The sequence below is a fragment of the Punica granatum genome, chromosome 8, assembly GCF_007655135.1.
Source record: "Punica granatum isolate Tunisia-2019 chromosome 8, ASM765513v2, whole genome shotgun sequence".
NCBI lineage: Eukaryota > Viridiplantae > Streptophyta > Magnoliopsida > Myrtales > Lythraceae > Punica > Punica granatum.
The window spans coordinates 5,713,313-5,741,289 of NC_045134.1; the positions used below are offsets into that span (position 1 = coordinate 5,713,313).

At 39.5% G+C, this 27,977-nt stretch overlaps 3 protein-coding genes across 8 annotated transcripts; all 3 read right to left on the reverse strand.

The window, feature by feature from the left end:
- Nucleotides 1-819: 819 nt before the first annotated feature.
- Nucleotides 820-2,194, reverse strand: LOC116187258 (ethylene-responsive transcription factor ERF017-like). Its single transcript, XM_031515916.1, has 2 exons — nucleotides 1,427-2,194; nucleotides 820-1,260 (listed from the first exon to the last, which is right to left on the reverse strand). Exon 1 carries the CDS (start codon nucleotides 2,128-2,130, stop codon nucleotides 1,429-1,431), a length of 702 nt encoding a protein of 233 aa, XP_031371776.1. The 5' UTR covers nucleotides 2,131-2,194; the 3' UTR covers nucleotides 820-1,260; nucleotides 1,427-1,428.
- Nucleotides 2,195-6,734: 4,540 nt separating this feature from the next.
- Nucleotides 6,735-11,147, reverse strand: LOC116189649. Of its 3 annotated transcripts, none has more exons than XM_031519407.1 (10): nucleotides 10,014-11,147; nucleotides 9,582-9,698; nucleotides 8,856-9,239; nucleotides 8,700-8,763; nucleotides 8,358-8,575; nucleotides 8,152-8,265; nucleotides 7,847-7,952; nucleotides 7,526-7,737; nucleotides 7,309-7,412; nucleotides 6,735-7,178 (listed from the first exon to the last, which is right to left on the reverse strand). In XM_031519407.1, the coding sequence occupies exons 1-10, from the start codon at nucleotides 11,097-11,099 to the stop codon at nucleotides 7,034-7,036; spliced, it is 2,550 nt and encodes an 849-aa protein (XP_031375267.1). In that variant the 5' UTR covers nucleotides 11,100-11,147; the 3' UTR covers nucleotides 6,735-7,033. The 3 variants fall into 3 exon arrangements, with proteins under 3 accessions (XP_031375267.1, XP_031375266.1, XP_031375268.1); XM_031519406.1 differs by having other exon boundaries at nucleotides 9,582-9,782; XM_031519408.1 differs by lacking the exon at nucleotides 6,735-7,178 and having other exon boundaries at nucleotides 7,309-7,428; nucleotides 9,582-9,782.
- Nucleotides 11,148-15,692: 4,545 nt separating this feature from the next.
- LOC116187816 (endoribonuclease Dicer homolog 3a) lies at nucleotides 15,693-27,773 on the reverse strand. 4 transcript variants are annotated; one of them, XM_031516765.1, is made up of 25 exons: nucleotides 27,366-27,773; nucleotides 26,794-26,974; nucleotides 25,387-25,500; nucleotides 25,022-25,156; nucleotides 24,834-24,903; nucleotides 24,688-24,752; nucleotides 24,479-24,610; nucleotides 24,124-24,276; nucleotides 23,832-23,958; nucleotides 23,510-23,615; nucleotides 23,237-23,429; nucleotides 22,911-23,071; nucleotides 22,598-22,819; nucleotides 21,902-22,167; nucleotides 20,777-21,048; nucleotides 20,012-20,541; nucleotides 19,805-19,899; nucleotides 19,403-19,623; nucleotides 19,099-19,308; nucleotides 18,165-18,644; nucleotides 17,717-17,989; nucleotides 17,266-17,592; nucleotides 16,690-16,885; nucleotides 16,412-16,523; nucleotides 15,693-16,059 (listed from the first exon to the last, which is right to left on the reverse strand). In XM_031516765.1, exons 1-25 carry the CDS (start codon nucleotides 27,488-27,490, stop codon nucleotides 15,855-15,857), a joined length of 4,971 nt encoding a protein of 1,656 aa, XP_031372625.1. In that variant the 5' UTR covers nucleotides 27,491-27,773; the 3' UTR covers nucleotides 15,693-15,854. The 4 variants fall into 4 exon arrangements, with proteins under 4 accessions (XP_031372625.1, XP_031372623.1, XP_031372626.1 ...); XM_031516763.1 differs by having other exon boundaries at nucleotides 16,618-16,885; nucleotides 27,366-27,771; XM_031516766.1 differs by having other exon boundaries at nucleotides 16,690-16,867; nucleotides 27,366-27,770.
- Nucleotides 27,774-27,977: the final 204 nt, after the last annotated feature.

Consider the following 27,977-nt stretch of genomic DNA (forward strand, 5'->3'; position numbering starts at 1 on the left):
TCAAAATAATTATCATAAAAATGACGTATAAATATTTTAAGCTAGTAAATAAAAAGATAATTTTCAAAAAAATTTATGATCTCATAAATAAAAAATATTATGATATAGTGCTATGAGCTTAAACTCGTAAATAAAATAAAATTTTAAATTTTAAAAATAAGAATCTCATAAATATTTTTTAAAAAGAGCAAATTGAAGTTTTATTCTATTTATTAAACTTAATATAAGTCAATCTATATGGATAATTAATAAGGATACGATTCTGCATATCAATTAAAATAAATAGTTTCGAAATATTATTATAATAATTAATTTGCTATGTGGCAAATAATTAACTCATTCTCATTATTAACGAATAAAATGTTAAGATATATATTTGAAATTATAATTAACAATCGGAAGTTTTTACTATTTTTTATCAAAAAATTTGTGTTTCAAAATGTAAATAATTTCAATAAGAAATGGTATAGGAATATATGAAATGAACTCATGCAATGCACGAGATAGAAAGCTAGTATATATAATAAATTAAGAGGCGACTATTAGCATTACGTGCAAAAATAATACACAACAAATACTAAAAAATTAAGAGTTTGGACAACTCACCTTAGTAGAATAAAAAAATGCAAATAAATAAAAGCAAAAAAAAAAGTATCTAACGTGAAGAAGAAAAAATGGGGGATGAAATATAAGGAAGAGAGAACTCACCCAAAAAAATCTAGGGAAGAGAGAGTGAGGCGACAGGGTTTCTCGTGATTTATAATAGTATAGATAAATAGATATCAATAAAGATATAGATTATTATATTATGCATTAATATTTATTAATAGCTGAAGATATTTTATTGATAGAATATTAATACTAATCGGGAAAATGAGAGAGAAAGAAGTCCACTTGGGCTGGCTCGCTAACACATATGTGTCTATAAGTACTTACAACTCCTTAAACCCTGTCGTTAAGATGTTGAAAGAGATAGACAATGACTGGAAAACCTAAGCCACCTTATTATCACACTCAGAAAACTAAAGGTTACTCAAGCCTAAGAAAGAAAACTCGAAAATTTGCAACCCCAAGCAGCTAAATTAGCCGAACTAGTCATGGTAACGGAAAAAAAAACCCCAATCTCGTCTTCACAATGACAAAATCTCCGCTCCCGGAAAAATATTTGATGTGCCTTCGGAAGCATTGAGTTCATTATCAAGCTCGAGCTTCTCTGTGTACTTCTCCGAACCATGATATTTTCCTGTGTATACATTGTACCTGCATATATATACGATATCGTATTATTAAGGACCGCGTTAAAAAATATATTTAAGCGCCGCATGTAGTGCGTTACGGTTTAACTCGAAATAATGTAAATTTTGGTGCGACATCTTTTCCTGTCATCTGAGATGCCGGGATTAATTTTGTCCGAGATATCATTAACCTTTAGAAGTTCCAAAGGAAGGATGATTGGTATGTATAATTGCCACCACTACCGCTACCATCATCGTTATCATCATGATCATGATCATCCTCATCATGTCCATCCCTAACATCACTGTCCATAGCTAGGGGAGAATGCAACTGATGACTCCCAATCATGTATTCCATCTCACTATATAAAAACCCGAAATCCGAAACCCTGCCCTCATTCTCATGGAGCGCGCCCAAGAAAGACCAGTCTATGCTATTCCCTCCACTGCCCTGGGCAGCAACCCCACTAGAACGTGGCGGCTCATCGATGCTGCTCTCTCCTTCAGGACCCGGATGATGTTCGTTTGCAAACCGAGCTGCCACAGCCTGGATCTCCTGCGGCGAGAGATTGTGGGCCCCAACAATATCGGGTGGGCTGCTCGGGAAGTTGAACTTTGCATTTTGGCCGCGCAAACAGAAGAGTGCAGCGTCAAAGGCCCTCGCCGCCTTCTCGGCCGAATCGTAGGACCCGAGCCATATCCTCTCCCGGCTGTTGGGGAGCCTTATCTCAGACACCCACTTGCCCCACTTCCGCTTCCTCACGCCCTTATACTTGGAGGACGAGGGAGAGGAGGTGGAAGAAGAAGGAGAAGGCAAAGAGGATGAATGATCTTCAGGATCCAACGGTGCTCCCGCCGCTCCCGAGCATGATCCACCAGTCACATTCGGCTTCATATTGCTGGAAATTGTGGTCCAGATGAAGGACCAGGCTACCGATATTCCGTCTTTTCTTTGTGCGGATGATAGAAGTTTTTTGGCGGGGAGTTGTATAAATAGTTGATCGTACGGAATTCGTTTCTATGTCCTAAGCGTGTTGGCCCCTGCAGACTATCAGTGGACGGAGGGGAAGGGACACGTGGCGGTCGGGGAGGGGAGATGACGTGGCGACGCGGTAGGGCCAATGATATAAAATTAATGAGCACGTGGGAGATATGCAGCATATTTTGGTGGGGGTCCTGACATCTGATGTATAGGTTTGGCGAGCCGCAGGCCGCTGGATGCTTCTTCATAAGGTACTTTCCCACGCTCTCCACTGGCGCGTGAATCCACCTGTCGATCCACTTACATAAATAGAAGTACTGAATTTGATGATGATGATGATGGTGATGATGGTAAAAAAAAGTGACTGTAATGAATGTATTGAACTAAAGGACTATAGTGATATTACTCTGAAAAAAAAAAACTATAGTGATACAAATCAATATACAATGATACAAGTCAAATTCAACCCAAATGATAAAACTCTCACAATTTGAATTTTCTCCGTTCATAATATTCAAATTTAAAATTTTATTTAAGATAAATAAACGATTAAACACTTCGACTAACCCACCTTAGTGATAAGTGACGTTATTATTTTCTCTTCCCGTGGGCATTCACTCTTTATATTATGTTTCTAATGGCTTAGGTCACTTGTTGTTAGGAGATATTTCGGGATTTGTTATACCCCGCCTTTCAACTGTTTGATTTTCTCTGGGCCTTGGCCCCATTAATCTACCTAAAAAAAGTGACATGTTAATGTTGCACAACATCACTTACGAACTCCAAAGGTTTTTCGGCTATAGAAGTCGAAAAGATATATATATTCATTATTATAAAAAAAGATTCACTTTTGTGACACATGGTCTCTGAGAACAAAACCATAATCACTCTACTTTATGAACCACGAAGAACTCACTTTTTTGTAAATGACATCGATTTCATGAAAAAATAAAGCAGTGTGAACAAAATATGATTGATAAGAAATAAAATATTATCAAAATATGTGGTTGCAAATGAAAAATTAAAACTAATCCTTGTGGACTAATCTTAGTAATGGAAGGACTTTAATGTTAACTATATGTTCGATCCACTAGTAATCACCGATTTGTCAATATGCCGGTCAAATCTAGCACGTGCATAGAACGGGCCTTTCGTCTAGTCATTGTTAATAACATTAACTAAAGGGAAGATTCTATAGTACAAGCAACAAAAGTGATTGTACCATTGAGTCAAATAAATATTATAAAAAATTTAGATAAAAATACATTATTTAATATAGTTAGGTAAATATCTTTGAAATATATCGAAATTATTTCAAAATTTATGTTGTTTACTTTAAAAATTTATGTAATTTATTTTTAAAAATTATGTACTTTACTTTATTAATAATTTACTATAAATTTAAGTAGTTTACTACCAGTTGAAATAATTTACTTCGATTGAAAGGTACAATCATTTTAAGGTGATTGCACCATATAACTTCCCTAACTAAAGACCATTCGAAGTTTCTAGAACATTTTGAAGTAAGTTTTGACTTAACTAAATCAATATCAACCACTGAAAATCTTATTTGAGTGATCATACTTCTTGATTTAACCTTCATATGGATTTAGAGAAATGAAGGAAAAGGGAGGGGATGGAATAATAAATTTGCTTCTCGCAATTACGGAAAAAAAGGGAAGGGATGGAATAATCATTTAACCTTCGTTTGGATTTAGTGATTTATGGTGCAAAATTAGTTGTATGGTATAATCAAAATTTTCACTATTGAATGATAGATAAATTATCTATTAATTTACCAATAATTGCAATCCAACATTCAAAAATGATAAAAAAAAGATTGAATTATAGAATTTTTCTAGGTGAATAAACGATAGAAATTTTCAGGATCTTTATTACAATCCAAATAATTTTTTTTTTGACTTTTTCTAGGTGTGTAAACGAGTTGAGCCGAGCACGTACATATAGGGTTCAAGCTTGGGTTCATAAGACTTTACCTAGGCTCAAACTTGAGTTTGAACTTGATGTAACTTGAAAGCCCAAGTTTGACCTTGGCTCGTCAAACAAATCAAAGGTTCGAGCTCGGCTTGTGTGAGACTCGACCAATGGGCCAAGTTCAATAAAAAAGTCGGACTTGACTCGGGCTTAGGTTTGAGTTTGATCCTTTTAGACTAAAAAAAAGCTATATAAATTAAATTATAAAACAACAATATTATACAAAATATAATTTTAAATAATAATAATAATAATAATAATAAAAGCTCGTTTAGCTAGAATGCTAGAGCTTAATAAGACTAAGCAGAGCTCGAGCTTCTGTCCAGTGAAACCCGAACTATTCACGAATAATCTGGTCTCATTTACAACCTTTTAACTTTTTCAGAAACCACGCGCATGAGGAAGCGCGTGTACAGTTAGCCTGATCTATCTGGAGATGACAAAAAAGAAGGCTGTGCAACAGTCAAAACCAAATAGTCCTTAAGTGGAGCCCACCTCAGAAGACAAGTGGGACCCATGCACTGCACTTTGGACGTACCCGTGGATTGGGATCAGTCACCGTTTTTTGCGCCAAAAAAGAAAAATGTTACTTATTTACCTAAATTAATTTTTATTATGATTCAAAACAGGTTCTAGTTTTGCTATTTTTATTTTTAACTCCATCTTTACCTATCTCGTGAATTTATATCTATATCTGCTACTTTCTTTTCTTTCTAAGATGCCCTAGATTCGGAAATAGAATCTTGACATAATCATACATGCTTTGTTTATTATGATCCTGATTACTTTTTAAAAATGAGCCAAATTTAAGATTAGTTTCAACTTTATTTGAATGAATTTGATTGGTTAAATTTTTGAATTTTATTATGAATGCATAAATTGACACAACATACACGCTTTGATATAACAACACTAGGTAATTTGACATATACTCGAGATCCATATGGTCGATACAGTTGATTATACAAAAAACAAATATGCAGTTGATTCATTTGTATGATTTTAACTAAAGAAAATACAATATGGAGAACGGGGACCTCTAGAGTTTTTTTTTGTTTAATTAATTTGATATCAAAATCAAGAATTTAAATAAATTATCATTTTTCTCTCTGAACTTTGATATGACCTCAAAGAAATAGATAAGATAGGAGAATATGTATTTATATATAAATGGATAAATTGCACTGGTGGTCCAAAAATTTTTACAAATGTTTCAATATGGTACAAAATATTTTTTTTGCTACTTGATAGTACAAAATGTTTTAAGGTTGTTTTAGTATAGTACAAACCGTCATCTCGCCATTGACGCCGTCAAATTAATACTGATGGTGCAAAACCAGTTTTTGTGGGACGTTACATGATGGTGCAAAATTTACAAATCTTATAAAGGACAACTTGATTGCGTCAATAGCAAAATGACGGTTTGTACTATACTGAAACAACTTCGAAACATTTTGTACCATCAAGTAGCAAAAAAAACTTTTTGTACCACATTGAAATATTTGTAAAACTTTTTGAACTTCCAATGCAATTTACCCTATATAAATATATATATTAAAAATTATAAAAAAGGTGCCATTTGCAATTTGATTAAAGCAGTCACTTCTCCCTAGTCTCCAATCAGTAACGCGTTAACATCTAAAAGGGAATGTTTAAGAAGCCATTGATTGGCCATTTGAGAGGCTTTTCTTTGACTAAGAAAATTTTCTCAGCGCAACTATTGACCAAACCCCATGCATGCACGCCTCCACGAGAAATCACCCTAACATCGAGTGAATTATTCTCTACGACGTGAAAAATTGGATGTATATTTAATTCCTATGCGAAGTTTAAGACCGAATCAAGAGTATAACATGCATGCAGTGAGAGTCGACCTTCAAGTTTGGAGTATGCTTCGAGCTCTCGGTTATTGCTACAACATCGAGATCGCCGACAAGATGTCAATATTATCGATAATTAGTTTTTTTTTTAGGTAGATAATAATTAGTTATTTCTGATCTCATATTTTGAAATGTTAATCGATGACTCAACTTGGAGCGTCAGCTAGCAAAGGTACATTTTAGGACCAATGGGAACACTTCGAAGTCATGGAATGTTTTTTTTTTTTTTTTTGGGGAGAATTGAAGTCAAAGAGGAAAAGGTGTTATTAATCAGAGAGTGCATTTGACTATGCAAATGCTCGTGCATTGATCGGCTGACCTTCTTATACTATTGTAAACGGTCAACGGCTTCTGCTTTCTCTATCTCTCTGTCTCAGAAATGCTTGTAGGGCGGGCCCCACTTCAAAGGTTTTGTCCACGCAAGAGGGGAAATTGGAATTTGCGCGCGAGTCCGCGTTTTCAATTTGGACTCGCAAACCCGATACAATTCTCCACCATTTTTTTAGTTTTTCACGGGTCGATGATCGAAATGGCATGTAAATGCATTGCTTGCACACGTTATGGTTTCACCGTCCAAACTTATAAAGTCCAGCCTGGATCAGAAAATCCGAACACACCAAAACGCCACCAAAGGTTCGGAGATTATGTGGAAATCCCTGAGACAGATTCTATCGAGAGTCAGATGGATCGGATCTTTGTAATATGATCCGGATTCCGACCAGTTAAATTACAACTTTTCTCAATATTCAGACATCTTAGCTACATCTTCCTTGCCACATAAACACATGATCTCTACAGTAGCCCCTCATTTGACACACAACAAATAAATTTGGGATCTCCGACGATCAGGAAAGAGTTCAAAACCTTGAGGTCGAACTGCTTTTCTTGCGGCCAGCATCAGGTGGATGGAGATAAAGAAGGGGATTCATTGGAGTCCGCGATCACGACAAGAGGAGGGAAATCATGGCATCAGCCGAATCGGGTCCATCGTTATTGACGCTAGGGATTATGTTCACCGGTGATATGAACTTCACGAACTCTCTCAGTTCGGAGAAGCTGCAGTGTTCGCTATATGGCACCTCATACCTGAGAAACAGAAGTTGACACAGTCCATGTCGAGAAGAGAAAGTAACCATCGGAAATTTTTCCCGATTTTAACTATATGATATGCTTTGACATAAACCATAAGAAGAACATCGAGATAGAAGCATATTACCTTATGATGGTACCTTGTTGAAACCTTCTACCCGTGCCCTTCTTCTTTCCTTTGCCGAAAGACCATCCTGTTGGTGAGAAGGCGACGATGAGGCTGAATCGTCCCTACTCAACAAACAATCTTCAATCACGTTAATAAACCATCAATCGTTTCAATGGGAGGTATTAAATACTTTCCCACCAACTCTTAAATACTTGTACACCCTTGAGTCCCTCACCAGATATTGGTTTGCAATTTGCTTTAGTCTCTTGAAGCTTGCGAGCATCCACATGGGCACGACATGGATATGGCTTTCCTGTTCATTCACTGTGAGCCACTGCAAATCTTCCTTAGCATACCCGAAGCACTGTAAGATTCTCAGCTTTGCGGCTCCAACATAAACTTTCTTGCGTAATACACGTGCAACCTCCATAAATAGTCTCTCTTTCCCTGATTAAGCATAAGGTGGAGAAGGAAATGAAAACAAAAGGGACAATGGAAATTCACCATATAAAAACAGACAAAAAGAAAATGCAACGGGAAGAGTTGTGGATTGAACCAATTGTGTAGCTCCCGATGAGAAAAAGAGTTTTCGGGTTGAATGCTTCAGCTTGGATGGCCTCAAGTACAAACTGTACAACTGCCTCTTGCTTCGGAAAGTCGTACTGGGATTAGGTGCAGATTATGAGTGAAATAGTAAATTAGTGCTTGATTTTCACATAGTATAATAAAATGTACAAAATTCCAGTGCTCTTACTAACTTAAATCACCAACTAATTTTAGTAATGCGTGAAAACTACGAAGATTGATATGAAACTATAAATTTGTAGTTTTGGTTTTAGAGCTAGTTCTCCTGAACCTCACCTGAGCTTGACAATATGTGGTATCGAGGATCAGTGTATGGATACGAGATGCTTGCAGAAGAGGATTTGCAACCATTTCTTCAGAGAATCGAAAATCTCCAGTATGCAACACTGCCTGTATGCATAAATGTATTTGGTGTAAAGAGTGTTGATTTTTTAGCAACAACTTTGTTTACGTAAACCTAATAATCTCAATTTGGTTAGTACCTCGCCGTTAGGTGGTTCAAAGAGTATTACTATGGAACCTGGACAATGGTTTGCATCAAAGCAAGTCACGTCTATGCCAGCAATGCTGATCTTTTCGTTAAGAGGTAAGACTTGCAGTCTGTCCCAAGGGATACCAATCTTCATATTCACAAGTTTTGCAGTGATCTCAGAGCAATAGATTTTTCCATGACAGAAGGACCTAGTTAGACCTTGATAATCTGCGTTAACATCATATCATGTTATAGATAACCAGATTATATTAAAATAGAGACTGAGGGAGAGGGATTTGATAAATGTGACAAGAGTACAAGATTTAAGGGTGAAAAGGAATTATAAACTTACGGTCCATATGAAAGTGAGAGAGAAACCAGTGGGAGCAATCTCTTCTAAGGTACCGAAAAGCATCCTGTAATATTTCATTAATTTGAGACAAAGACCATAGCCATATTACAAATTTACACAAAAGAATGACAGATATAGCCAGGCAGACAAACATACCACTCGAAATGGTGTTCCTGGTATGAAACACCATGCTGGAATTTCACTTCGTTTACCCTTAGGAGCACCATTTCTCTGCTTAGCACATTTACGACTGGAACCTATCTTTTCTTTTGCTTTTCCTTGTGCAACAGAACTTTTTCTAGTTGTCTTGTCAGAGAGAGAACCCATAAAATAATCTGTAATCAACTTGGTTTTAGTGTTATCAGCAACAACTACTTCAGAGCCGCTGTTTTTTCCTGTACCTACACCATGAATCTTCTTATTTCCAGGTTCGACAATATTCTCATCGGCTTCTCTAGTGTCGCGTTTTCTGAGTTGGTTAATAGCATGCATGATCTTCTTCCTCGGACCGAGAGCGTTGATACCTATGTTGCAAAGATCCTACCGAGAGAAGTGTTGACTGTTAATCAGGTGAAATTCAATAAGTAAGAAAAAGGACAGGCATTATCAAGAGATCTTCACATAATCCAAGGCGTCAAAACAAGTCCATTAAACTTTCAGTATTGGCACTATACCCACAGGCTTAAGAATGCTCATTAAAATTTCAACAATCTCACTTTCCATGACCATAAGATGCTGTTTCTACAAGATCCCACGTAACTTTGGTATCCAGTCATCAATCAATCCATGCATGATAACTTGCAAAAAATTAGAAGCAATGACTCATCAGGAAGAATCTAGATGTACCTTGTAAGTCTACTATGCAATGATAAAAGATCATACCTCTTCTGTCAACCACTGTAAGCTGTCCCAGTCGATCTCTTCCCTCACGAAAGCTTCTTCATATCTCTCTAAGCCAAGACTGTGTAACCATCCCAGAACAGGATTGACATCGACAACCTGCGCAGGATATAACGGGACAGATCCATCATTTACCATCTGCACAGAATCTGAAGTTCCATTCTCATGGTCGGGGACAAGAACCTGCACAGAAGCATTCCTCTAGTCTATTACGAAAACCCAAATTAATGACAGAACTGTCCAAAAGTACAGATTAGAACTTATGAAAGGAAGGTCACAACGTTGAACCATGATGTACATTTGAATTTTAAAAAGCAATAAGCAATTTTCATGTATGACCAAGAAGTTTCATCCATTGCAGGGAACCATAAAACTTCTAATGATGAAAAAGAAGAGCAGCATTTGCCGACTTACTTCCTCGGATTGGTCGTCATCCTTGTCAAGACACTCATTGGTGTGAAGCTGCCTCGACTCTTCGCTCAAGTCCGAAATGTCAACTCCGCATAAAGGGCAGTAAACCAAATCAACATCTTTTTGGTCTACCTCGGAACAAAGCTTAAGTAACACATCAAACTCTGCACCACCCTCAAATTCCTCGCATGATTCCTCAACCCCATCAAACTCCTTATCGTTACAGGCTAACCTCTGACCAGCCATTAGCCTAGACTCGATCGAATTGACTAAATAATTCCCATTGCCTTCCACCGCTAAAACTTGCCTCCCACTAATTTTGCCACAGTTGTCTTCTACATCCCCATCTCTGATCAAATCTGTGCACTCAATGCTCGACTTTATCAAATCCAAGCTGCAGCCCTCGAGCGAATCATGGTCATTTAAATCATGCCCTGGGCTTAAATCGGACAAAATCCTAGCTTTTTCACTGAATACCGGGCATGTCTCACTGCCAGCGTCTAATGTCCCTGCAATCAACCTGGACTCAATCAAACTGCATAAATTCACCCCGTCTGTTTCTCGATCAAGAACCTTCCTCTCATTAATATGCGTCAAACTAGCACGATTGATGCCCGAATCAATCAAATCCAAACTCAAATTCTCGCCAGAATCGATTACATTCAAATTGTATTCTTTGCTCGAATCCCTTTCCAAGCAAGTTTCAACATTGTTCGCATCAATCGAATTTAAACCCAAATCATAAGCTGAACCAACCGAGTTCGATTCGCGGTCCTTGCTCAGAGCAGACAGATTAGCAGCCTTCCGATTGGCGGACTTACCGGAGCTGGCGTTCTCCTTCCCTGGGGCAGCTGGAGATTGCCTTGGCCTCTTCCTGGGAGGCCGCGCAATGGCCGAGCTGTTGGAGGGTCTCAGTGGCTTCCGTGAGCTGACGCGGTGGGAGGACTTGGCGAGCTGGCTCTGCGAGCTGACAGTGCAGGGGTTCTGGAAATCGTCGTCATCCTCATCTCTGAACGGAGTGAAGCGGTGGGGCTGGGAGGCGGCGACGGCGGCGACGGCGGCGTTCTCAGCTCCGGCGGAGGATGGCATTTTCCGAGATTTATGTTTGAATTCGAACCTGAGGATTACTATGGCGGGACGGAAATTGCAAATTTGGGTGGGTTTTCGGCTCATTTTATAGTTGATGTCGCTCTCCTACCAATAGTTCACTGACACGTGGATGGACGCGGGAGCGAGCATGTCGGGTCGGGGCCAGAAGTGGAGCGCAATAACTGAATTAATTATAAGGCAAATTTCAACACGCCTCTTACCATTTGTAAAATAATCAACGACATCTTTCCTTTTAAAAATTAGTCACACCCCACCTCTCATAATATTCATTTTGCCACGTGAATCCTCCATCACAAAACTGCACGAATCGACCCGCTACCTAATTTTTTTATCCGAACCAAATTTGACCTAATTTAATAAAAAAAGTAAAAATCAGTTAAAAGATGGGTGTTGTGTGGTTAATTTTAAAAGAAATGAGTATCGCTAGCCATTTTATAAATTAAAAGGGTCTTCGGAATTTATTGCAAGTTTTAACTTGAAATTCAAAAGTTTTTATAATCAATTCTTATGGGTACAATTTTTTCCCTAAATTCAGAATTAAAAAATATCAGATTCAATTTTTATCAGTATAACTCTCGTGATGTTACATTCCATTACTTTTATGGTCTCTTAAAACTTTAGGCCCCAGCCAGCCTGATTGGGCACTTAACCATTGGGCTCGAGCCTCGAGCTTTTGTGTTGAGCCTGTTATCGTACCGACCAACCATTAGCTCGATGAAGGTCCAATTAGTTCATTTTAACGTTGCACCGTCAGTCTTTCCTCCTTATGCTCCTGATAGTGTACGAGACAATGTCGTCTCAACTCTACGAGGAAGAGCTAAGATACCAGTTCATGGAGCCAAGGCATTACAGAGCTCTAGGGGCCGAGATGATCATCCAAATGGAATATGACACTTCAACTCCAGTAGATTTCAGTTCTAAAAATGGTTTCCTGTCCTCTGATCGAACTGTGCAGTACAATCCGATTTCGAAACCAATGCTAACATTTGGGCTGTACTAGTGCTCGTCCAAAAAGTCTCTCAAACAACGTTATCAGTATAGAACCACAGCTGATGTGGAGCACTTTTGAGCAACTGATGAATAAAAGCATACTTCATAGTACTTATACATTGACGCAGCGTACACGCAAATAACCTATCATAGACCCGTTGATTCCGCAGAATACCAGAACTACGACATTTAATCCCTATTGATTCTTCGAATACTTAGGAAATTGGCATCCAACTCGGATCGAATCCAAGAATTGGGCAAAGAACACGAAAGCTCTAATTTTTATTGATAATCCAAAAGACAACTCCCTTAAACCCTAGGGCTTACAAAGCTTAAATAGGATTTTAAAAAAAACCTAAATCGTACAAAAAGAAATAAACTTTCCTGAAATTGCAAAACATCCAAATAATAATAAAATGCCCGTTTGAGGCCCTAAACGATGAAATTCGCCTTAAATCTCGTCTTTTCATAGCCAAGGGCTATGAGTTTTGTTCTAGAGGCCGTTTCCCTTGAGACAGGGTTGTTAAGGGCCGGTTACTGATTTGGCACGTCTTCTGCCGCATCATTATCCCCTGGATGGAGAGAATTCGTCATCGAATCGTCATCCTCTGAAGTATCACCTTGATTTTCACGAATTGAGAGACTAATATGTTTTTGCTGCTTTCCCACTTGCCACTTGAATGTCTTCTCAAATGCATCAATCATGAGCTCAAAAGTCTCCTCCTCCAAATCTTCCCGATGCTGAAAGGATCGTTGTTTACTGTTGAATCTCTGAAGCCAACCCTCATCTTCGCAGTCCATGTCATAATTTGCAGTTCTCTTCGCCAAAGCTCTAGAAATGGGTCTAGAGAAGGTACTGAGATGGGTATCCTCATAATCTGGAACTTCTCGAACTCCAGGGACATGGATGATTTTAACTGTTGCTGCAGCAGAGGAAGTGGGAGAAACAACCTGCTTATTTTGGTCGAAACACTCCTTATAGAGATCCCTGAATTTGAACCAGTCATCCCAATTCAAGAACACCAATCTCCAACCATTATCCCATGTCCAAACAGTAGCATGGTTGAACCGGTTCAATACAGCAGGCTTCATTACTTTCATTCGCCTTGTAAGTGTACCTCGTTAGCCCCTCTCTTTTGACCACAAGAAACCACTCCCTCAATGCTGAAGGTTCTAAAAGAACAGGTGCTTCTATGCCATGGGTGTTCATGCAATGCCTTGATGAGGCAGAACGTCCATCTGATTTCAAAGTCCTAAGAGGCAAGTGTAGCACTAACCTGCCACCTAAGGTGTCAATGACTGACTTGGTATTGGAAGGTAAAGAAGTTCGGTCACCTGATAGTTCAACGTCATCATCGTTGTTTATTTGCTCATCAGTTAAATTATTTACACAAGGCGATGGCACAGGATGATGCTTCAGGAAGATACCAAAATGGATGGACCTGAAACAATTTGGAATGGTGGAAAAATTAGCCAAAAACATTAGTATATCATCTCTGATCCCAAACAACTTGCAAATCCCAGAGCCAAATGTGGATGCAAGGTCCCACAAGAAACGAACTCCATGTGATCGGATCAGGTCCTCCAACAAGAACCCAGGGTCCCACAAGAAACGAACTCCATGTGACAAATAAATCCCTCGGATCGGGTCCTCCAACAAGAACCCAGGGTCCCACAAGAAACGAACTCCATGTGACGAATAAACCTCTCGGATCGGGTCCTCCGACAAGACCAAGAAAGCTCAGACATCTCTAAGCTAACCTTCCTCATGTAACTCAATATAGAAAAAAGAAATCCAACAAACCCGGAATCCTCACTGCAAGAAGCTGACTTTACGACAAGAGCCAGTCCCCTAAATGGAACGCAAGTGTCTGCCTTGATGCCCTTAGCTTTAAGCCCCTTTGGCCTCCGCGAGAAGTGAATCTCGTACTTCTTTTTATCTAAATCGATCATGTCCAATGCCTTCCCATTCTTCAACGGGACTAAGGACTTCCTCACTGCCTCCCTCACTATCTCTCTATGTGGCTTGCAGCCTATAAGATCTAGTAATGACCTGTCAGATAAAGGCTGTTCGAAAATTCCAGCAGCGAACTTCACCCTAAGTAACCTCTCCATTGTATCATCAATCCTCGAGATTGGCAATTCCCCTGCCTCCACTAGTGACATCGAGTCCTCTTGAAATTTTATGAGGTCAAGTGGGCCCAAAACCATGTCAATCCCCGCATTAATTCCAAGATCGGCGCATATGCGATAGTCTGCCCCTTCTTCAATTTTATCAATGCCTCTCCAATCAGAATTTATAAATCCTTTAAACCCGAGTTTGTTCTTCAGAACGTCAGTCAAAAGAAACTTATGAGAATGCATCTTCTACCCATTATAGCTAGAGTGGGAAGCCATGACGGTGCAAACATGTTGAGAGATACAGTCAAGGTAAGGGCCTATGTGGACTGTCTCCAACTCATCCGCTCCGTTTGGTTTCGCAGTTAAAATTACAAAAATTTTAACTTTAACTTTAACTCAACACATTACACAACAAAAATACACATTTCACAAGTCAAAAATTTTAACTTTAACTTTAACTCAACACACTATACAATCATTTGTCATTTTCCACAATTAAAATTAAAGTTACTTTAACTCTGAAACCAAACGCACCAATCATAACTCGTTCTTGTATCCCCTCGTTTTCCCCTCCTTCAGTGCCTCCATAACAAAATCCTTTGTGCACACGATCATGTCGTTCCTTCCGATGACAAAAGGGTGGCCCTTTGGGTGCTCAGCTGGCGGAAGCCCTTGCAAGACGGTAATTATGGAAGCCATCCTTCCCACGATTTTCGAATAATGGTGATAGTGGTCCACCGTAACATTTCCGTTACTTCCGTCCATTATTTTGTTTCTTGTCGGGTCTCCATCAACGCCCTCATCCTCTCAGTTAAGCGATCCACTAACACGTCTAACCTACGCTCCAGCGCCACCACCAGCCGGATATCAATGATTTGCACCATCTTCCAATCCAATTTGTCCTCCTCTGCAACATGACATTGATTAGTCCTTCGAGGCGACATCGCTGATCCAAGAGCGAACGCGGCTCTGATATCAACTAACGCAGTGTACACACGAGTAACCTATCACAAACCCGTTGATTTCCCATAATACCAGAACTACGACCTTCAATCCCTATTGATTCTTCGAATACCTAGGAAATTGGCATCCAACTCAGATCGAATCCAAGAATTGGACAAAGAGCACGAAACTTCAATTTTTATTGATAATCCAAAAGACAACTCCCCTAAGCCCTAGGGCTTACAAAGCTTAAATAGAGTTTTTTTAAAAAAAACCTAAATCGCACAAAAAAAAACTTTTCGAAAATTGCAAAACACCCAAATAATAATAAAATGCCCGTTTGAGGCCCTAAACGATTAAATTCTCCTTAAATCTCGTCTTTTCATAGCCAAAGGTATGAATTTTGCTCCGGAGGCCATTTCCCTTGAGACAGGGTCATCAAGGGCCCGTTTTTCTCTGGTTATTGATTTGACACGTCTTCTGCCGCATCATACACCCCCATTGAAACCTTCGTGACTCTACACCGCAACACTTCAATTCTCAAGTTCATTTATTCATTTCTTCAACCCTCGACATATATAATTATGTCGATCCAATCCTAACATTACAGACGTCAGAAGAGGAGAGAACATTTTTCTCCAGGTTAGGAGAAAATTTAACCTGTTGGATTTTCCTAATCTCCTATTCACTGATGATAATTCTTCCTTGCTTCTCAAGCTCGTGAAGGATTGCGAGAGCAGCGGAGTCATATGAGCTCTTCTTGTCGGCCCTGGCATCCCCAGAGCATTCGATGCTTCCATGGTTGGGGATGTATAGGCTGATTCTTGACTTGAAGCTGCTGAACCCCTTTCTCTTCTCCGCTCCATCATCAAACTCTACTGCAGTTCTGGAAAATTAAAATAAAAAATAAAAAGCGACACTTTAGGAGTTCATGTCATAAATTATAGTTGAATTACACGTCCAGGCCCCGGCCAATGAAAGACACATTATCCTCCCAACTGATATTACCATTTTATCAGTGTGCTAGATGATGTATGCAACTGAGAAATTATTGCATATACTCTAGTGGCAAAAATCTCGATCAATCACATCAGTGAAAAATGTTGACCCTGTAATTAGCCAAGCCCTAGCACGAGCCCGACAAGTAAGACACAGATGCACTTTATACAAAGACCCTAAATGATTAAACAAATGCCACGAAGAAGGATAAAACAGAAAGAAATTTGAATTGTCTTAACCTGAACTTTTCTTCATCTGTTTCAAATTCCGGCATTGGCCACTGCTGCTTCTTGCAGAGCTGGTAAAGAGTGGTTCTGGGCCCACCTTTCTTCATATCGATCGGCCCCACAACTGTAGAACATTTCATTTAGTTACAGAGACCATATATAAAAAGTTCTTTCAAGAAATAATACCAAGGAGGCAACCACACGGAAGTTAAACAAACCAGGTGTTGGAAGATCTGGGTCCACCTTCTTTGGACCGGGATCAGCCGAAGCATTAACTCCATTATTCTCACCTCCCGATGGTCGACTCTCAATCTTTCTCCGTTTTGTGGAATCTGCTGGATCCCGAGACCATTCTTCCATTCTTTCACCGTTGACGCCCGCTGCTGATTTTAAGTCAATTGCTTCATCAGCATGATCAGAACCTTCTTTCCTCTTTCTCAAGACCCGAGAGCACATTATTCCTTTATCCTGCTCCACATAGCACAACTAATGTATGTTATCAAAGTTGCACGACAGTTAAAAGGTTAAGTAGCATATTTGGTCCTCAAATCTGATGTTTTGATGTCACTCCCTCTACTTAATTTGGGCGATTGAGTCCCTTCACCGTAAAGGATCTTCCTTTGAGGGTCCTCTGCTCAATGCCGGAGCATTGATTGAGGTGCAGATCCCGTGATCATTTCTCTCTTTTAACAGATGGATTGATAGATCAAAACAAAATAGATGGCAGGAAACAATAAAACACCAAAATTCAAGGACCAATTGAGCAAACAAAACTCGAGAATATGATGAACAGATAATTTCATCCAAGGACTCCATGTTACCATGTGCTATCACAATGAAGTTGAAGAGAACGAGCATTCACACACCTCGAGTTTCTTCAGTACACGGAGAGCGGCTTTTCCTCTGGCCTCCTTCCTACTTCGGTCGTTCCCTTGCCCTATGAGAAGATCGTCTTTCAGCTGCAAACTGATCTCCGCATGCACAATCTCTTCTTTAGTCACGCATTTCTCCTTGATGAAATACCCAAGATGGTCGCAGAGTTCATTCAGCTCACGGAGAGGGGGTAGCTCAAGCTTATCGGGGGTCACGATTGGAGATAAGAGAGGCTTGAATATCCTCCATACTTCATCAAGATTCAGCTTTGTGTCTATTAGAATTGCACCAGCAATACTTTCCACCATGTCCCCCAGAGCCTGGATAAATGCATATTCGAAGTCGATTTTTTATTTCCTAACAACGTATATCATCTTGTTTACCAATTTCAGAAAACAAACTCCAAGCAAGGTCTAAGTTTTGAAAGAATCAATAGATTCCTACCTTTGGGCCCTTTGAGCCTTGAAGCAATCTCGTGTCATCATCAGTTCCACGGCACAAGTCCACATACTCTTTTATCTGTGTCAGAAGTAGACTTGAGCTTTGCTGAAGATGCACTTCGAGGTTGTGCTTAACAGCTGTTTGTGCAAAACTTTCATTGTTGACTGAAGCCGACCTCAAGTCAGTCAACTCCCCAGGGTCAACATTCGTGTGCGATTGATACAGATGCCAAGTGATGAGAATGTCCAACACTGAGTCGCCGAGAAACTCCAGTCTCTGTAAAGAATAAAATAAATATATACATAAATGAATAAAAACTGAATAAATAAATAGTACTGGGAAATGCATGATAGTCCAGGCTTCTTATGTTTTCGAGAATAATTTCTGTTTGAAAAGTATCTTTACTTAAGTTTCAAAATTAAAGATCTCATGGAGAAAAACTACCACTTGCCTGATAGCAATACCCAAGCCCTTCCTCTTGGCAGGAGGGATGTGTAATGGCTTCCAGCAGGAGCCCTTTGACGAAAAACTCATACCCGATCTTCGACTCCAGAGCTGCAATCTCATTGGCAGTCTTCGGGACACTGGAGTGCAGAGAGGCACTGTTGATAGCTTCAACCACAGATGAGGGATCGAGCTCAACCTCCATCCCAAACCACTTCATCAGGTGGAGGGCCCCGACCAATCCCCCAGCAACATAGTATGCTCCGATGAGTGCCTCAAGGCAGTCGGAGATAGTCTTCGAAATCAACCACCTGTGGCCCTGATCGCACAGCTTCCCAAGCTTGATTTTCGGGTTGACAGTCTGGAACTTTGGGTCAAGGGGGACTTCAGATGAGTCCACGCCGCACTGACAAGGCTCTGGGCACCGGGTCAGCTGCGCTGGGGCTACCCATCGTCGGGGATCAAATGGGCAATCTCGTATGTAGCCCTTAAATGAGAAGTTAAACCAATAAACCATTAATCGTGATTATATCGTACTGGTCCCCCGATTTAGGATTTTTTTTTTTTGGGTAAGGTATTGATAATGGTGAAAAATCTCATGCGATCCGGCTTCTGAGAAAAAAAATGCCTACTAACTGTAAATCCAATTCCATTTTCTAGAACAGGTTCTACTCAAAACCAGATTATCCCCAACAAATCGAACAAAAGATTGCCAGAGCAACACTGTTTGGTTTAGGTTCTGCACATAACAACTAGGTATTATCATTGACTACAAATCATTTACATTGACTTCGTAGACTCGACAACCCCACCAAAAAAAAAAAAAAAAACGAAAGATTCTGCTAGAAAACAAATAGCTCAAATCAAGAGAATTACATTTGTAGTGAGTCAAAGAAACTTTTACAGCCAACGACCATTTCCATAAAAGAAAGATAAAGTACCTGTATTTTACGAGAAGTCCCACGTTTGTGCAGGGTTGCATTCGAGACAGCCTCAGATCTCCGCCTTGATAACTGCCCCTCGTGCTTCTTGGGATACTTGAGAAAGAGGTGGCAACTTATCGTGTACTTAAGAACTGAGTCCCCAAGCAACTCCAAGCGCTCCATGGAAAATTTCTCGTTGCACCGAAGCGCCGTGATTGCTTCAAGAATCTAAGCATGGACCATCATAAATTTTAATCTTATCGAAATCACAGCGGAACTCAGGAAAGATACGATTGACAGAAAAGGACTACACTACACATACCAAAGAGCTCGAGATATAGAAGTCGTTAGCCTGACAATTAATCTCTCCTCTGAGCTGACTCGCCAACATGAGGGATTCGAGTCGGTGCATAAGAGACGGCAGCAAGTAACAAGTCCGCAGAACAGTGATCGGTACATCCAGAGTGTGTAAAAGTTCAGGCGGCATAAAAGCATGGTCCACTGGCTTTTTAATAACTGGACCACCTTCGGATATCTTAGCAACTGTTCATAAGCCCAAGAAAATCAAGGATACAACTGGTGCAAATGGCTTCTCTGACATTTATGCAGAAACTGCAACCACCAGTACTAAAAGAAATACTGACTTCCAATTAAATTGAAAAAACCATGTGTGTGAAATCATTGTCTAATTGAACAGACAGACAAGCTTGAAAAGGAAACCTACCCACGTCATGGAAATCCACCAGAAGGTTGTGCGGGTTATGGCTGTGCTTCAACCGTAATAACTGCTGCTTAGGATATCTTAACACGATACCATACCTAATGATAATAAGCAAAAATAAAATTTATTTCCAAAGTAAATCCTCTGGGGGTTAACTTACTAGACACAGAAAGAAGGATCGCCTGTAAAAAGTTAAAAAAAGACACCTACTTTTTATAGAAGTAATCAGCATGACTCGTAAAAGACGGCTTTTTGGAGCCTTTACTCTCCTCAAAAGGGCTCTCAGCATTCATCTCCTGAATCACTTGAAGGACTGAGTAGATCCTTCCCGTGTGTATCGCCACAACTACCATATCCTTAAGGCTGTTGGAATCAAACAAGCCATTTGCAAAGTGGAGTTTTGTCTCATCAGGCTCTGTCTCTCCATCTACATCGCTCTTATCAGAGTATGCCTTTAGTATCTCATCTTTAGTACGTGTGCCCAACGAATGGTGCTTCAAGAACTCAACAACAGAGGTACAGGAGTTTATGGCTTGCCAGTTTATTTTCCATGGATCATCACCCTGAACCTCTGCAGTGTTGATGGGAAGTAGCAGGTACATGTATGAAGGGCTCCATAGTGATTCGGTTCCATTTTGCAGAACAAACTGTCGTGGCTTTTTGGTTGACTTGGGGCCAACAAACAACCTACCGAACATACCGTTGAAGAAAAATTCCTGAAAGCGTTTGGCTTTCATCATCTGTACGGACATGAAAGAAAAGAAGAAAAAAAATGTGTATATTATCCTCATCAAAGAGTTAATTATTTGTAATCATCAAGGAAGTAATTTATTCTATTTGATTGCATGTCTGTATGCATGGGAAGAATGAAGATTGGGCTCATAAGGTAGCTCAAACACAAAAATTGACAAAAAAAAAGAAAGCAGATAACGGAGTGGACGGAAAAGGAAAAAGAAAGGGAGCATAGTTCAACACCTGTTGTGGATCCAAGTGCACTGGCCCACATGAACAAACAGAAGACTTCACCATCTTCGAAAGTAAGTAAAGATCCACTTCGATATTACCGACATCATCGTCAAGTTTTGACTCGAGCAGGAGAATAAATCCAGAATAAACTACATCTACTGGGCTGCATGAGAAGTCAAACTTATAGGCTTGAAAAGAAGCACCATCAGTTTTTTCTCTCCATGTTCCTGATAGAGCACATATAGTTGTCGTTCCGTGAAGTTCTTTCCTTTTCGTCGTCCCTTCAAAATTCAAGATTTTTCAAGACCGAGAAAAAAAAAATCAATTGAGACTCAGACTATAAAGAACCTAAGGGAAAAGCCAAGGCATGAAAGCACACGTACAAAGATGAAACGCTGTGTATAAAACTGTATTATGTATTCCATTCCATTCATTTTTATCCCAAACACGCTTCCACCCTTGAGGCTCCTCACCCCATGTTTACCACAGCCCAACTAGAAAACGGGTTCCTAGTAGAATAAACTCGATACTTACAACCATGGTTGTCATGATATCAACCTGGCTCCTAGGATCTTACGATCCATGGGCAAGCTTCGATCCCGATTCTAGTATGAGGATCTAAATTGTAGGATCTTAGAGGGATCTTAAGCCGACTCCTATGATCCTACGATCCTACACTTTGCAAAAATTTTAAAAAATTGACCTAACTCATGCATGTTAGCCGATATGTCAAGTCCATTGAGCAGCCAAGTCATTTTTTAAAGTGATTTGCCTCTCTTTCTTCATTAGTTGTTTGTTACTTCCATTCGATAATGTCATTTATCAACTGTGAGCTGCTTTTTGGTATCTCGTGAATGATACCTTGTGTTTTTCTCTGAGTTGTTGTTAGCGAATGGTCTTTTCAGAATTTGAAATCATATTATGTTTTATGATAGATAAGAAATGTAATGGTAAATAGAATAAATTTATACTTATATATATATATATATATTTTAATTATAGGTAGGATATTATGATTCTCGATCCGATCCTACGATCCTCGATCTCATGAACCCCTTCTGATCCTAGGCAGGATCCTGGCATCCTTGCTTACAACCAAATATCAAAGAAATTGCCCTTAAAAGTTCAAATTACCTGCACCCGGAGCGAATTCTTTGCTTTTCGGAAGGAGATTCTTTACCGGGGACACTTCTACCAATGGTATAAGGTGGTCGTCCAGAGCATCCATTTGGTGCAGCTTCTTACAAGCTTCCAAGCAGACTCGCTGCTTTGCTGAGTGAGAACTCCTGCTCAAGGGACCGACTATTGTTTGAAAGGCTGCATTAGGAGGTAGAGTCAGAGTGCACTGACAACACCCCTCAGAAGACGTGAACTGGAACTCTGGCTTTGGCAAGAAGTACCTACAATGCTTGTTTTTGTTAATTATTGCAAAAGAACTAATACGACAACTGAAATGTGCACATTAAAAGATAGAAAGGGTCAATTTTAATTTGCTCCAAGAAGTGTGCCTAATTCAGCTTTAGCCCCCTTTGTTTCGGTTCTCTCTATTAGCAATCTCAAGACAATATCTTCAAATTTGTCAAAATCAGAACATGTCAATACGTAAATCCACAATTAAATAAGTGGATCCTTGATCTCTATTATTAAATTATAGAGAAAGGAAGATAAACTTCCCCCTTTGTCCTCCATCATGCTAAGAGAATCTGGTCTCGTAAATCATTTTGAAGGAGCTAGCAATTTGGTTGACGTCAAGACTACGGCCAAACTAAAACGAACAAACTGAAATCAACCTAATAGAAATAGAAAGTTTAAAAAACCTGGAATCCATACTTATCACGAGGGAGCTTCTCGCAGTATCGATAAATGAGACTAATACTCGAATCTGTGCTAACTGAAGCTCCAGTAGCATCAACAACATACGTATCCTTTTCCTCCTCGAAAGTGCATGCTTTCGATGTGTACATGCAGGGGTCTCTATTTAGTGCTGTATCATTCATGGAATACTCGCTCCTGATGATATCAAACAATTGGTCCCTCTGCTTCACATTTCCCCTGTAAATACATGCAGAACAGACATAAGCAAGACTAAGGAGAGACAATGAAATATATATTGTTCTTTATCATAAAATAAATTCCTCTTTACCTCTCAACCATCATGATATATTGTGAATTATCTTGCCGCGCCCGTCCACGTGACTGGATATAACTACGGACTGACTTTGGAAGATCCAAGCGTATCACATAGGAGCACATGGGCACATCAAGCCCCTCCTCAACTACATCAGTTGCAAATAATAGGTTGACCTGAATACAAACAAAATGTTTATCACACTCAAGCACCTTCTGTAGTAAAAGGAAGATCTTAACCGGAACTCTTTTCATACTTCAAGAAAATGGAGACCAACAGAGAAAAAAAGGTCTTCAAGTTCTTTAGGACCGTATTGGGCATAAACAGATGAAGAAAGATACCTTCCCAGAGCGAAAAGTTTTCAAGACTTCCTTTTGCTCTTTGGGTGCCAGGGAATCAAATGACGTACTGGTCCCAGTCAAATACCGAGCAGTGAAATGAGACAACGCCTCCACTTTATTCATAAATCGATCAATTACTTTCGCTGTAATTTTTTTCTCAACAAATATAAGGCAAAGAACTTGTTCGGCTTCTCTGCAGCCACATAAGAGAATTATAGAGTTATGCAGCTGACACGAAATTGAACAAAAATTGAAAATTCTCTAGGGAAATACCCGAATGACTGAAATATCAGAAGAAGTTCATGCAACTTCGGGGATATGTGACCCAACTTTACTGCTTCCAGATAGTCTGAAATAAGCTCCGGAGAATTCTTGTTGCCTGCTTGTAGATAACAATAAATAAATGTAAAGCAGAAATCCTACTACAGCATATTAGATAACTTGGGCAGTTCAAAAAAGACTCAAGACCAAAGACTGGCTCCCGATACCAAATAATATTTACGAAGAACACTTTGGGAAATAACAAGAAGATAATCGATCGCGAAATCTTCTCAGAATGACGAACATAGGCAAAGGAAATAACAATAGACTGTACCAATGTGCAAGGAGTCTCCTATTATGTTCAGGACTTCTTCTAAGTACAATTTACGCTGTAAAGAACTCTCTCTGCAAATTCCATTTTCCTGGGCATTGGGGGCATTCTCCAGATAGTATTTTACCGCCTGCAGCGAATTGTGGCAACATCAGATGCTTTATCTCATCGGGATGAAAAAGTGAAAAAAAAAAATAGAAATGAGGGGGAAGAGCCTTGGAAATTATCTGCTAATCTTGGCAAACAGCAGACCTGTTATCAGCTCGGTTCATTCACGACAAAGAACGAACCATACCTCATAAGCACAAATCAGACCGAGATCATTGAGACAGAACATGATCTTTGCGTGCTCACAGGACAGTCGTTTCCTGAGTGTCTTAAGTTTCTCTTCCATGTCCTTGTAATGGCTTTCCCCTGAATCTAGCATCCTCAACAATGAAACATCGTACTGCCAATTCACAGGAACAGCAGAAGCTCACAATACCGAACTAAAAGCATAGATGATTTCTCTCAAATTTGTTTTTTAATCTCATGCAATTAGCAATATGCAAGGGTATATAATGCATGTCCAAAATCACGCTTGGCCCTAGGTCCTTTTGGATCCAGATTATTAAGAAAAATAATCTGTCAATATAAACAACATTGAATACCTTGGAAAATACAGCTTCCATTTTCTCCTTCAAATCACTGCTCAGAGACTCAAATATGTCATAAAACCTACAAGTTTCCTTCGCAGAGGGAACATATGTTTCCATCTCAGCTCTGTCCTCAACAGTGTATACCTGCACCAGTAAGCAAGTTTGAGCCAAGATTCATTGCCATATATTACCAAGTTCTTGGAGTACAAATATCTCCATACCTGAGAATCCAAGACGTTTTCAAGTTCTGCCATCTGACCTTCACACCTTGCCGCTGAGGATGCACCTAAAACACACACACATGGTTGAAGCAAGCAATCTCGAGCCCATGGTAGCCCATAATAATTGACTTGCACAAACATCTTACCTTTAGAAACAACAGGTGAGGCTGTCATCCCAAAAATCTTTGGATTGTTAGAAGATTTGCAGTAAAATTCCTAAAATAGAAAGAAAACAAAAGATAGTATCTAGTCACACCCGCTTCCCAAATATCAAATAGTATATATACTCAATTTTCAAAATATAAAAGTTTACTTTAGGAGCAAATTTTCAAACCTTCATTATTCTCACATAAGGATGGTTCCCTGTAGCTCGGTGGCACTCATCGAGTATTAGCAAGCAGAGCTCTTCAAGACTCAGGAATGCTTTTCTCAAGGTATCTAATAAGATCTGCGGTGTCATCACCAGCACCTAAAGAATGGAAGCAAACTTATTAGCATTCAGTTTACTTTGTTTGGTCTTCTGTCTAATTGCTTGTGCAGTAAAATTAGTTTAACGAAAGAAATTGAGAGGATACAAAGAACGAGAAAACAAAAGAAATAAACTAATAGTCCTCCTCTTTGAATATTCTTGCTCTTATCAAGACCACAGACAAGTCGTGAATTCTAAGCCATTGAGAATGAGAAAAGAGGCAAACTCACATCATGCTCGTTGAATTCCTTCTTCCAACTTGCTGCATTCCATTCATCAATTCCCTTTGCTCCAAAGTATTCACCCACTCGAAGATTGGTATAGTCCCTTATAACAGCAAATTGCTGCCCAAAACACAAAGGCACAGCAATCAATCATTCCTGTTGCATGATGTTAACGACAAGATGCAGCAAGAAAGACTACCCAAGATATATGTAGAGAAACATTTTCAGGTGCCAATAAAAGTTTGAAATGTCTTCATAATGAGAGGGACAATGTTTTAAATAAAAAGGTGAAATGTAGTTGCGCGAATGGACTAAAAAGATGGTGAGTTATACTTAAGCAAATGAATTAAAAAATGATTATCACTTTGGATATACAAGAACATCTTCTCCACGTCTTCATAATGTGTGATCATGACTTATCGGGAAACATCATTTGTTATGGCATATAATTATCTTTACACAATACTAATTTGATAAAAAGTTACAAAAGAGAGCAATTTTGTAACAATATCACACAAAATCGATCTCCTCTATAACTTTTTATCTGTTATTATTGTATAAAAATAACTATATGCCATAGCAAATGATGTCTCCCGATAAGTCTCCCCACAGAATGTGTTATTCAGAGGAATTCATTTTTTAAATTCACCCCTGCATTCTTTTATAACCAAGTGATAATGTGTGATTATCACTTATTGGGAGTCATCATTTGCTATGTCATATAATTATATTTATACAATAGTACCTGACAAAAAGTTACAAAAGAGAGCGATTTTCTACAATATCACACAAAATCGATCTCTTTTGTAACTTTTTATCGATTACTATTGTATAAAGATAACTATATGCAATAGAAAATGATGTCTCCGGATAAGTCTCCCCCAAAAAAGACAACTCAGAACGTGTTATACCAAAGAATTCATTTTTAATTCACCCTTGCATTATTTTGTCTCAATCCTTCTGTAGTTGGGGAACTTGTCTTAGAGCAATCTAAATTTTTAACACCATCCAAATTGTCGACAGAAATAGACAACACGGACGTCACAAAGGAGGGGAAAACAGGTAGTTAGCCCATCGCGACTGTACTGCCTGGAAAGCTGAGGCTATTGTCCTCAACTCTGTCAGGATTCATGCATACTCCGTATTGCTCGTGCTTTTGGGACCAAGATTGGAGGGATTCAAGCCTTAGATTTCCAGTCAGGCAGGAGGAGCTAATTTTCCCATTTTTCCCGACTCTGTGATGCTCAAGTGATCTATTTCAGTAGACAATTTCGATTTTTCATGGTGTTAGGATCGTGGCAATACATAGATAGACTACAAAACTGGTAGAAAGAAAAACTAGACTGCTGAACAAAGTTTTATGATCAAAGTAAACGTCCATAATTCGGACGTCATAAAATTGACAGAGCTTGCCTGATTCACGAGATTAACGGTGGGAGCCAAGAAAATGATCAACTTTCCGTCACCAGAAGTCTTCATGGCGTCTCCAAATTGCCTGATTAACATCACAGCGATCATCGTCTTCCCGGTGCCAGTTTCCAGCACAGCTATTGTGTTCCTCCTCAAAGCAACCTCATAGACTTCCTGTTGATACCTGTATCAAGGGAACCCATAAATCTCCAAGAACTGGGAAAATCTCAATAATGGAGCCAAAAGATTTCTTCGAAACGATCAAAGGGTCAGAAACCCACAAATCACATACTATCAAAATCCATGACCTTTCACTCATATTCGTGCAGAAATCAAACCTCAACCACTCAGAAACATTGTCATATATCACTTTATGCCAGTGGGATGTCAATCTTTAAATAAAGAAGCACATTGGTTCATCAACAGACACATCAATGTCCCAAAATGCTCTGCATTGCAACTATCATCCCAATACTTCTCAGTCACAACCCAATGTTCAGTAACCCACTGGAAAGTCATCAAAAAGACAACTTGGGAAGGACCCGAGAAACAAGAAGAAGGCGAAGAACACAAACCGTCTGGGGGTGAAATGAACAGAGTGATCAGCGGCGGCGGCGAAGGAACTGGCTTCTGGGTTCGACGAGTTCATCTCCTCGAAGCTCCTCTTCAGAGGATTCTTCACGATACCCACCGACCCCATCACCGAAACTTACAATGCGGCCCCTCTCTCTCTCTCTCTCTCTCTCTCTCTCTCTCTCTCTGTGGCTCTATCTGCGTGAGTGAAGCAGCGCAAGAAGCGTGAGTTCTTGGGGAGAATCTGTTCGTTGATCAACGCGGAAACGGTTGGTCGCCGTGAATTTTGGGGATTTTCAATAGAGCTGAGCTCGCTTGCATGCGAGTGGAGCTGCTGCTGCTGCCGCTGCCGCTGCTGCTGCCATTAACGATCTTGCTTGCAGTATTTTTTCGCTCTTATTATAAAGAGGATTCCTTTTCTTCTTTTCGGGGAATTAAATTAAATTTAGTTACCAAATTAGAAAATAAATTTTCACCTGCCTTTTATATTCTTAGAAAAAATGATACAAACATCCCCTAAACTTTGCCCGGAATCACAAAGACATCTCTGAACTTCTCCCGTACCATCATACGGGACCAGTCACTTGACCAAACCGGATCGACTCAACTGATTA